The sequence below is a fragment of the Delphinapterus leucas genome, chromosome 15 (assembly GCF_059928025.1).
Source record: "Delphinapterus leucas isolate spDelLeu-1000000601 "Yukka" chromosome 15, BTC_Dleu_Yukka2, whole genome shotgun sequence".
NCBI lineage: Eukaryota > Metazoa > Chordata > Mammalia > Artiodactyla > Monodontidae > Delphinapterus > Delphinapterus leucas.
In genome coordinates, this window is record NC_143143.1 from 66,953,982 (window position 1) to 66,966,024 (window position 12,043).

The following is a 12,043-nucleotide window of genomic DNA, read 5'->3' on the forward strand; positions in this document are numbered from 1 at the left end:
ACTGAATGAGGAGAGTAGGAAAGTGAAGTGCAACATGTGGGGTACTTTATTCTTTGGAACTGTGTTAGGGCAGGGGTTGTAGAGTCCTAGTATTTATTAAATATGTGCTGTAGGCAGGCGTTTTCTTGTTTTTTACACTTTATTTAATCCTCACTGTAACCTCTCAGAAGGGTATTACTGCTATAATTCCCATTTATAGCCATGAAGCTGAGGCTTAGAGAGGCAAAACAACCCGCCCGTGGTCACACGGCTGGGATTTGAACCTGTGTTCTCTTTGATTCCACATTCCTGCACGCCTGCCCTCACTGTGTTGCTTCTGACCTTTTTACAAAGAGTTTTTGCAGAAAAGAGTTTCTTTTCTCCTCTGGGCTTTATAATCCCAAGCGCTAGTAAAGACAGGTATCATTATTATTTGTTGTACGGATAGGGAATCGGAGAATGTTTAAAAACAAGAACAAACCTTCTAGCTCATCCAGGTCCAAGTAGCAGCCACTGACTGCAGAAGACAGGGTCAGCTGATTTCTGTGTTCCTTTTTGTGGAGCCTAGGCAAGGCCTCAGAATCTTCTTCAGGTATTATTCCAGGAAGCAGCCAATTCAAAGAATTTATATGTGAGGTGAAGTGATGTAATCTCTTCAACTCACCCTACCCTTGAGGAAGCCCAGGTGCAGAAGTGAAGCCTTCCACTGCATCACTGTCAGCCAGTCCCTGTAACAGCAAAGATGAGCTTCTGCATGTTGGGATCCCCACTGCAGTCCTGTCCCACAGCACCAGTTTCCCTCCTACCAGGCATGGGAGAGGGCCCCAGGGCCCCACAGCTGGCCAGTGGCAGGAGTGACTCTACTCCAGCCTCTTACCCTGATACTGCCTGTGGAGCTCTGCCCACCCACCAAGCTATCTCCCTCAAGTTTCTGTTGATTTTCCATTCTTTCTGTTGTCTTCTGCTGTCTGGTCTTTTCTCTCTGGTTAAGAATGTTAATAGGTACTGGTTTTGATGCAGTTTGCAGAGTTTATCAAAGGTCCATGTAGCCACTTGTATTAGAAGCACCTGGGGTGCTTGTTAGGCTGCTTTCTGGCCCCATCCAAGACCTGCTGAATCAGAGTGGCTGGGACGAGGGCCCCAAATGATTCTGAGACCCCACTGCTACACTCCCCACCACCTCCTCACCCTTTCTGTCTTGAGGTTCTTGACACGAGAAATTTCCCATGTGCCTTGCTCACAGCTACCATTTGGTGTGAATGAAGGGGCTGTGAACCCACTGGATATGAAGGACTGTCTCTTACAGAGAGCGAGGCTGGAGTCCCGCAGGGCCATTTGTGACTGAGTATGATGAAAATTTCTATGGCCGTTTTTCTTTCAAGCTCCTTCCTAGAGCAAACTGCCACTTTTGTAGAATTCAGGACCTTTATTTTTCCTTTGAACCACTGTGCAGACAGAAAAGGGTGATGTCGGGGTGTCCTTTTGTTTGGAGGAGCATCTGAAGGAAGATGCTTGCTCCTTCTGCATGTCCCCACAGTGTCATTTGTGTAGTCTTACCTTTCAGAGGTTAATTACAGTGGCCCTGAGTGAGCCTTCCTGCCTGGACTCTGGGCTGATTTTAATTATCATCCTTTGCCTGTGTGAATAGAGGAAACAAGAGAGGAACAGCTAGCTGGTCTGCTGCCTGTAAAACGTACCCAGAAACAGCAATTCACACAAAGGCCCCCTTTGTGTTTTCTGTGTTGCCAAGCCCACCAATGAAAGCTGGATCTTGCAGATTTTATTGTTTGTTTGGGAAGAGACAGTTCATCCTCAGTCTGGGGAGCCATTAGGTAGCTGCTATACAGGGTCTTCTGTTTGTTTTGTTTAGTTTCTTTCTTATTATATTATTTTAAGATTTTGACTCTTACAGCTTTATACTGGTGGGGCTGGTGTGAATCACAAACGATTGAACATTTCTAGACTCCCATATATTATTTGCTTATCTGCCGCCAGTCAGGAGCCATCAGTAAATATCAGAGAGCAGAACTGGCAGGTGGTCTTCATCTGTTTTTTTTCTACCCTTGTGCTGCGTTCAGGAAGAAGTTTGATAAGCATTCTCATATTACAAGGGTTGAGTTGTCTTCGTAGTTTTAATTTGGGGCCAATATTGGAGGCCTGGAATTGAATGAGCAGAGGCTAGAGAACATGTAGTAGAATTTATTGTGATGTTCAGTTTGCAGTTATTGCCTTGGTCATTTTCTCATTTGGAGGTCCTAAGCAATAGAATAGCACATTTGTGGGGAGAGAGTGCTGTCCTGGTATTCTCAGGGATCTTTGGGGTTTAAGGTTTGGTTTATATCCACTGCTATTACTTATGCAAAAGGCAAATATTTGTGCTTTGTAACAAGTTGATTTGGTAGCCTGGAAAATACACTCTTTTCTGAAGAGCGGGAACACAGGGTGTGTGCTTTGATGGCAGTTCTCTGGCATGCCTCTCTTAAGAGGACATTGGACATTGGACTCCTTGAGAGTCATGATTAGATTACAGTCATTTCCCTACTCACTAGTCCCAAAATTTGCCATGCGCTTGGCAAACCCATGCCTTTGCTCACATCTGCCTTCAGCTTGGCAAGGCTTGCTTCCCCTGGGCTATCTGGAATACTACTCATTCTTTAAAGCCTCACTTAAACCTTATCTCTCCTGAGTCTTTTTCAGACTCATCACTTCAGCAGAATTTGTGTTCCCCTACCACTGTGTATATCCTGGCACTGTTTTTAAGTTTGTCTTCCCTGAGATGTGATCCCGATCAGGGGAGTGGCCAAAGTGGTGGCTTTGTCACTTACCATCTGTGTGACCTTGAGAAAGTTACCTATCCTCTCTGCACTCAGTTCATTCTTCTGTAAAATGGGGATAACAGTAGTGCCTATTGCATAGAGCTGAAGTGAGGAATAAATGAGATACTTAGTAGATCTTTAGAACAGTGTCTGGCACAGAGTAAACACCCAATAAATGTTAGCCATTGTCTTAATAAAGGTATTAATAAAGGTATAAATGTCTGGGACATATTAAGTACTTAGTAAATGTCAAGTTAAAAGGATGTATATCACATGCCACACAGTGAAATGTTTGTGAATATTTGTTGACTTCAACAAACATTTTTTTTCATTTCAGCAAATGTTCAAAAAACATTTTGAACAAATACCCAAAAACATCTGAATGGTGTGGACCTAAATGAGACATGGGGGGATAGATGTTTAGTTTAATAAAAAAAAAAGAGGATGAAATAAGTAATGATAATACAAGGCAGAGCATTAAGAATGACTGTGAGAGATGCAAGCTTCTTTGGAAATGAGGAGGAGAGAGCCATCCCTTCTGATGGGGAAGAACCAGGAGGGGCGGCAGAGCTGTAGGTATTGGCCATGGCCCCTGTAGGGAGGCTTCAATGTGAGGGTGCTTGGAGGGATCACAGCCAGAGGAGGTGGAAATGTGGCTGGGAGCCACCACTTACTATAGTTTCACAATGTGGCTTTGATGTGGAGAGCCAGGAGATTGCCCTATACCCATTCTTGCCCTCAATTAACCCTACGTAAATTTTGAAGCTTGAGCTGGTGGCAATGCATTTGTGCTGCTCAGGTGAGGCTGAAGTTGGCAGGTTTTTGGTTGTTCCAAGGGTACTTATGTAAGTTTCTGGATGCTACCACTTTTATCCCTTCCCATTTCTATTCACGTCCTCACCTTCATCTGTATTTGTTCTCAAGCAGAATTCATTTGGTCATTCATTTCACTAATTGTTTATTGAATGCTTAGTGTGTTCTGGATTCTAAGAATTGCTTATGTAGCAGTGAGCAAGACTGACAAAGTCTGTTTTTGTGGAGCTCGTATTCTAGTGTCGGGAGAAACAGTAAATAAGTAAACGAGAAAACAGGTAATGACTCCTTGTTACATAGAGCATTAACATAGAATGATGTCCTGTAGAGCAACTGGAGAGTCACATCAAATTAGATAGTTAGGAAAGGCCTGAGTTCTGGGTGATGAGAAGAAGCCAGCCATTCAGAATGACCAAGGGCAAGGAATGAGTTTGACATACTCAAGGAACAATAAAAAGGCCGGTATTGTTGGAGCACAGCTGGGGTGAAGGGAGAGAGCACCGTCAGGGCCAGACCACACTGGGCTTTGTAGGCCTTGTAGTAAGTTCGGGTGGGCTTGCCAGTGTTCAGGGGAGTAGTAACATAGTCTGACCTAACATTTTAGAAAGACCACTCTTGGGAGCTGTGTCAATGGATTGGAGGGGCAAGAGTGGAAGCGAGGATATATTAGGTTGCAGCAGGCCTAAGTTACATTGTGACCATGTTACTATGTGTGTTTTCAAAACTTACTGCGTGGTCAAGATTCAGTGGGTGTGTGTGTAGGGCAGGGGGAGGGTTTATTATTGTTTTTTAAATATGAAATTTCCAGAACTCATAGTAGGTAGAAAAGCTCCAGTCAAACTCTTGAGAAACCTTGTTGGCAGGTTGTGCAAGATAGAAAAGGAATCCTTCAAACGCTCTCATCTCCCCTCTTCTATCCCTTTTTTATTTCCTCATCTTCTCTTGTATCTACCCTCTCTGGTCAAATGGAAAAATATGACTGATCATGCCCTTGAACCCTGTCTCAGTAGGACCTGGTGGAGTATTGTTTGGGAGCCCTGGTAACAAGTGGAAAAAGCCAATGACTTATCAGAAAACATCAGGCTTAAGACAGTCATGATTTCCAAGGCCAGGGTTACTCTAGCTGATGCTTTAATCCCTAAGCAGGATTTGGTTTTAGTTTCAGAGTTAGTCACAGGTCCAAAACAGGCAGGAAGGTGGTAGACCCAAGAGTTTAGAGGGACAGAAAGCTAATTTGTGCTTCTTACTAGATGATATCTGGAGCTATGCTTAATACAAATGTTTTCCTGAGGGTTTTCTCAGCTAAATGTATTTTGACTGCTTTGACCCTCCTGCATTCAGATAAAATTGCATTTAACCCAGCTAAACATAAAGTTTCACACTTTGCAAGCTTAAAAAGGCTGTCTGTTAGAAGTTAGATTTTTGTAGCAAGAAAAAAAGATTTCCTCCAGCCAGACACCCATTACCAATAACCATTCAGTTCTGGGATTTGAATGTGTTGCTTACTGCCACTGTCCCCACCACTCTCCAGACAGCAGACCATGGGTAACATAACTAGGAATCAAGGAAAGGGGATGGGGGGATAATGCGCATAAAGCATCAATAAGCAGTTGAAACCGGTGAGGCAGTTTGCAGAACCGACAAGCAGTGTGATACCCAACAGAGTTGCAGTGTCCGCTGCTTTAGGATTCAGGGAGATTATAAGTCAGTCAGGGTGATGTAGGGAAAAACAAACTGTGATATGGTTCATGTTTTTCCCCCAGATGTTTTCCTGTTTTCTCTCACATACGCAAATTGTCCAATTAATTAAGGAAAATATTGCAGTGGATTTCTTTGGTGAAGCTTTTTCTGGCTGTGAGATTTGAGAGCAAGACTGTATATCTCCTTGATACAAGAAAGGGAAACAGCTCTTTCTCGTATTTACAGGAGTTCTCAATTCTGGCATCAGCATCCCCTCCAATCTGCAACTAGTGTCTTTCATTGCTTCTCACACCAGGGCATAAAGGAGAGCCTAGAAAAATCTGCTTCATTCGTGATTCAGGTATCCCAAATTAGTCAACAACTTCAGCTTTTCCCCCATCCAGATGCTTCCCTTAAGTCTCACCCAGAAAGAGTAAAGATCTTCTTTGAAGATCTGTCCCTCTTGCCATTGTTCCATCCTCAGGCTCAGTTTGAATTGTCCATAGAGTGCCTTATACACAAGTGTTCAGGAGGCATCAGTTGAATGAGATCATTTCCTTCTCTCTCCTTTCTTTCCTCTCCTTTCTTTTCCCCTCATTGAAGTGACAGGATATGATGGGAAAAAATAGTCTCGGAGTTGGTCACTTCTGCCACCAGCTTTGTGACTTTGACCAGGCTAATTAACCTCTCTGGACCTTTGTTTTTCTCACCTGTAAAAGTTGTGAGGATTACATGAGAGTAAATGGAGCAATGTATATAAAAATATGACTACAGGGTTTCCCTGGTGGCGCAGTGGTTGAGAGTCCACCTGCCAATGCAGGGGACACGGGTTCGTGCCCCGGTCCGGGAGGATCCCACATGCCGCGGAGTGGCTGGGCCCGTGAGCCATGGCCGCTGAGCCTGCACATCCGGAGCCTGTGCTCCGCAACGGGAGAGGCCACAGCAGTGAGAGGCCCGCGTACCGCAAAAAGAAAAAAACAAAAGACAAAAATATGACTACAGTACACAAAGTAGAATGTTTTGTCAGTTTATTTAAATTTAGCAAAATTACTGAATGTATAGTATTGCACTTGACTTTGAGGAGTGTACCAAGATAAATGATGGTGCAGTGCCTGCCTTCAAAGAATTTGAGTTTTTCTTAGCCCATGGGAGATATGAACAGTGCATAATCAGGTATCAGAAGAAGTAAAGGGCTAGATTCAAACTCTCTACTTAATTTTTGAACCAGACCCAGGGTAAAGTATGCCATATAATTTCATTTAATCTTTACAACTTTTTCCCATTTCCTAAGTGAAGAAACTGAGGTGATGAGAGAGAGGATATACCATGGGTATGCAGCAGATCTTATCTTCCAGTATAGGTTTACTTATTGTCTGTGACTTAGAAATGTATTACCAGATAGATAATCACTTCTTGATTATTAGGTGTTTCCTTAGTTATCTTCCTTGGTGTGCCTCAGGGTTCCCCAAGGCAGTCTCTGTAAGGGCACACATTGTGCCACAAGGTAGTGTGAAGCAGTGTAAGCATTATTTCACCTAAGAAGGAAGCTTGGTTTTTGCTTCTGCTGCCACTGCTTAGTAGCTGTGTGGTCTTGGCTAAGTCATTAATCTCTTGAATATCATGTATATGATGTGGCTACTAAAATTTTCCTGTAAGTGTTATGTGAATCAAATTCAATAAGAGAAATGTAATTGCTTTCTTATGCATTATGTGTAATACAAACATAAGGTATTTTATTCTGTTAATATTCTTTTTGAGAAGGAGTCAGAAGTTCTTCAAAAGTAATAGTTTCATAAAAGCTTGATGTAGAAACTTAGGAATGTTTTGAGTTTAACCCTAAATTTTGATGTTAGTGTAAATATGGCAAGTAAACTTCCCAACTGAATATCTCTTGGTGCTGTGGTCTAGAAATGTGCTTTTGACTTGAATAAACTTGTGACTTGACTTAAGATGGCATTTTTGTAAGGTGTTTAAATACCGCATAGAAGTAGAAAGAGCACAGGACTTGATTTCAGAGGCCTAGGTTCAAGTGCTAGTATGTCACTCAGTTAAATATGTAACCTTGAATTTTACCTTGTTCCCTTAAGCTTCAATCTAAAGTTAGGGATAGTGATGCCTGCCCCTTCTTTGCCTCAGGGTCACTTCAAGCCTCAAAAGAGGTATTGGGATGGGAGAGCATACTGTAAACCATAAGCGGCAGGTTGTTTACTTTGTTCATTCAGTAGAGGAGTATGGGAATGACAACATTTTGGAGACTGTTTGTGACATGTATCCCATTCTCCTTTTGCTCCCCTGTTGCTGAAGGTGGACGGGCAAGTGGTGGCACTGCTTGTGCAGAATCTGGAGCGTCTGGATGAGTCTGTGAAAGAAGAGGCAGATGGCGTCCACAACACTCTCGGTAAGGGGAAGGGTGCCAGCATCTTCTGAGTTTCTTTCTGTTTGTTTTGGGGTTTGGTACTCATTTCCTTCCTCCTTCATTATAGAGTCAACAGCAGGAGGGTTTTCCTTTTTTCTGCTCCCAAATGAAGACCCTTGTGTAGATTTCATATAACTGCTGCTTTGCTTTGGCTTGCGGTAATAAAAGCAGAATCATTCCTGGACAAAAACCGCTGGCTTCTTTGAGCAGGCCTTTGCCTTTGCCTCCAAAAGTTAGGATGAAGTCTATGCAGAATGAATTCTTTTTTTTTTTTTGCTTTGGAAAGTGTATATTTTACCATTTTTGAATCCCCTTCTGTTGGTTCTTCACATTTCCCTTCAGTGGAACTACAAACTTTCGAACAGCTGTATACAGGCATACCTCATTTTATTGCACTTTGTCATGCTTTGCAGATATTACATTTTTACAAATTGAACGTTTATGGCAACTCTGCATTGTCAGATGATGGTTAGCATTATATACTAATCCAGTATTTTTAAATTAAGGTATGTGCATTCTTTTAGACATAATGCTATTGCATACCTAATAGACTACACACAGTATAGTGTAAGCATAACTTTTATATACAGTAGGAAACCAGAATATTCATGTGATTTGCTTTATTGTGATACTCGCTTTATTGCAGTGGTCTGGAATCAAACCCACAATACCTCCAAGGTATGCTTGTACCTTTATAGGACATTTTATTTGAAGAAGAGTATTTCTTTCACTTCTTATGTGTACTTTGCCGTGTAAACTGTGAGTTGAAATATTGCTGTTAACTTGGCTGCCCCTTTATCATATGTTCATTTAAGTGGATTCCTCTGCAATATCTCCCCTCCTCCTCCTCCTCTTTGAGTCTCTCCAGTCTTTCCCCCTGCAAAGTTGCTGAACCAATAGCCTATTTAAAATCGTGCTTTTGGGTAGTCCTCTTTATCACTGGTCACTGTCTTATAAAACCAAAGGTGACATATCTGTAAGCAGAGCTTGAGAAATGAACAAGGCCCAGCAGAAGTAGAAATTTTGATGAGATTAGATTTTCTCCCAGCTCCTTTGTGTCTAGCACAGATTTCTCTTATAGTTTTATGCTCTCTACTGTGAAGATTATCATAAAGAAGGAGGAAGACGTGGCACCTAGGGAGTAAGAGAAGAGAGAACACAACAGTCTGTGATTTGGGGGTTGGCTGTAGTCTAGAGCCAGAATTTGGCATTGCCATCTGTTAGCCTAATGCTGAATTCTGCTGAGTAGAAAGAGCATCAGAAGTCTTAACTGACAGTTAATAAAAAGAGCCTGATGTAATGGAAAAAGCACTGGTCTGGCAGTCTATGAAGATCTGTCTACTTTCAACTTGGTCCCTTACCAACAGCTCAGGAGATTCACCCCTCTTTCCCTTATTAACCATCCGATATTTGTCAGGCACTGTTCTAGGCACTGGGTAAATTAAAGATGAATTAGGCACAGTTCTTCTTAAGAGGCAGAGTGATGGGAAAGTCTTGAACAGAAAGGAAAGGTAATACAGGGTGACAAATGGTATAATAGTGGGGAGCACTATGGAAGTGAAGAGGAAGGGTCTCCAAGTTGCTGGGTAGGAGCAGGTAGCTGATTAGGGCTGAATATGAAGACAGGTGCATTTTTTAAAAAATTATTCATTTATTTATTTATTTTTGGCTGCGCTGGATCTTCATTGCTGTGTGCGGGCTTTCTCTAGTTGCGGCGAGCGGGGGATACTCTTTGTTGCGATGCGCAGGCTTCTCATTGCGGTGCCTTCTCTTCTGGAGCACAGGCTCTAGGCGCACAGGCTCAGTAGTTGGGGCGCACGGGCTTAGTTGCTCCGCAACATGTGGGATCTTCCCAGACCAAGGATCGAACCCGTGTCCCTTGCATTGGCAGGAGGATTCTTAACCACTGCGCCACCAGGGAAGTCCTGACAGGGGCATTTTGACGGAGAAATGTGAGACGAGCAGGGCAGTATCATTTGTAAAGCCATGAATGGGCAAGGACTTTGGGGGAAGACTAGAAATGTACTGTGGCAGTGTGAGGTAGGTGTGGTGGGAGATGGGACCGGAGGAGTAAGTTTGTCCAGATTATGGAAGACCTCTAAACCCTGGCAGGATGTTTGGATTTTATCCTAGTGGACAATAGAAAGCCACCTAAAGTGTAAGCAGAATAAGATAAAGGCATTGGAGATTAAAATGAATGAGCTGATTTCTTAGAAAATGTGAGAAAGTAATTAAGCTATTAAAATGATCTTCATCTCTCAGGGGTCTTGTTGCTACTCTGCTCCCACAGCTTTGTATCCACTCCCTGAGGGGCTGCCTGGTCATTCTTTAACTTGCCATTGGTGAGGCTGGCATGAGTGAGGAAGCAGATAGGACGTGTAGTGCTTTCTTCAGCCCTTTCTCCTCAAGACTTAGACCCGCTGGGCGTTGTGCTTAAAGAGCACAGAACTCTGATCTGCTTTATGATAGATAACAACATATCCTGGGATGGGGAGCGGATGGAGCCCTGAAGGAAGGAAAGCACTGGATGCAATAGAATGAGACTACAGGTTTGGGTTTTTTTTTTAATGTCCTTTTTTTAGCATGATAATCATACAATCACTTTTTTTTGTCTCCTCATTTAAAAGTTTTCCCTTAAACAGTAATTTGGTTGTTGTAGGAGATAGCAGGACCAGTTATGTTTGCTTCTGAGTACCTGACGGTTACCTCTGCCAGCATGGTCTTTCCCCTCTGTGCACATTATTTTGTTCAGTTAAGATCATGCTTGCTTCCCTTGCAGTATCCAGAGAAAGAGATCTGAAAATGGATGAATCAGGAGAGGAAGAGGCTCTGAATTCATCCCCTGATTTTTCCTTAAGGCTTCTGGCTAGCCCCCTGTTTCTTTAGTCACAGGCCTTAGGGACTCTAGTACAGTGAGATTAAGAGGGCCTTCTTAGGCGGATATTCACACTGCTGTAGTGTTGTTCCCTGTTAACACAGAAAATCTTTCACTATTCCTTTATTGAATTCCATCACATTCAGTTATGAGTTTTACTTGTAACATAACTTGAAGAAAAAAAAGAAAAACCATAGCATCTCCCTGGTTAATCTCAAAATGACAACACAGCATCTGGCTGGGAGGAATACAGGGAAGTGGAAAGAGGAATAAAATGTCTGTCATGGGAAGCAAGCTTGTTGAAGATGGAAACAAAGTTGCCCTTCCAAATTACTGGTGTCTGTCTCCCTTCAGCTATTGTGGAGAACATGGCTGAGTTCCGGCCTGAGATGTGCACAGAGGCTGCCCAGCAGGGTCTTCTGCAGTGGCTGCTGAAGAGGCTGAAGGTAAGTTTGGCTTTGTGGGACTGTAGCTCAAACCTCTCTTTGCTCTGGGCACAGCTCATGCTGGGTCATCGGCACAGATTGTTATTCCTAGGCTATGTGATCTAGTTTGGGAATCTTTTGGCAACTCTTGCCTCTTTCTTTGCTTCTCTTCTTTTGTTTGTTTTAAAAGTACCCTTTAATGCCCCTGAAAATAATATAAACATGTTGTCAACACAAATTCATGTGGTACAGAAGGTTTATACTGAGAAGTTCTCCTCTGCTGATTCCTTCTAGTTCCACTTCTCAGAGACAGCCTCTGTTAACAATATTTTATCTATCCTTCCAGAAATTTTCTGTGTAAATAGGAGTATGTGAGTGTGTTTGTGTGTGTTTCACAAATAGAATGATATATTATTTTCTTTTGCAAGTTGATCTTTTCGCTGAACTAATGGCTGCCTAGTATTCCATTTTACGGTTGTACCAAAGTCAATTTAACCATTCTCCTGTTTATAATAGTTTTTCACTGTTAAAACAGTGCTGCAGTGAATATCCCCATGTACACATGCACATTTTTTTTTCCTTGAACGCTAGTGTTAGTTTATTTGTAGGATAAGTTCCTAGAAATAGAATTGATAGGTCAAAGGGTATGCACATTAACATTTTTGGTAGATATTGCAAAATCTAATAGTTGAGAGGGTCTGTTTCCCTTACCTACATTGGGTATTACCAAACTTAAAATTTTGTCAAACTGATAAGTGAAAATGGGTATTTCATTTTAATTTGGAATTTTAAAATCGAGGACAGTGTATTGGCTTTCAGTTTTTTATTAGCCATTTGTATTCATCTCTTTTAGCTTCCTATTTATATCCTTTGTTCATATTTCTGTTGGATTATTCATTCTCTTTCCTTCCTAGCATAGTCCTTTTGACCATCTTTTTAACATTTAGTGCTGTCACGGAGAGTAAATGAGGAAAGGGAGAGGTAAGAGCTTCTCTCAGGATAGTGTTAACCAAAGGTATGATGGAAGGCAGTTTGGAAC

At 42.2% G+C, this 12,043-nt stretch overlaps 1 protein-coding gene across 2 annotated transcripts in view; it reads left to right on the plus strand.

Annotated features, from left to right (window-relative positions):
- The window catches only part of CTNNBL1 (catenin beta like 1), a 168,041-nt gene that overhangs the window by 53,655 nt on the left and 102,343 nt on the right, over positions 1 to 12,043 (plus strand). For both annotated transcript variants that reach the window (XM_089896854.1, XM_022592451.3), the window contains exons 6-7: positions 7,593 to 7,686; positions 10,934 to 11,025. In XM_089896854.1, coding sequence (XP_089752980.1) covers positions 7,593 to 7,686; positions 10,934 to 11,025 — 186 coding nt within the window. The remainder of the gene's footprint in view (positions 1 to 7,592; positions 7,687 to 10,933; positions 11,026 to 12,043) is intronic.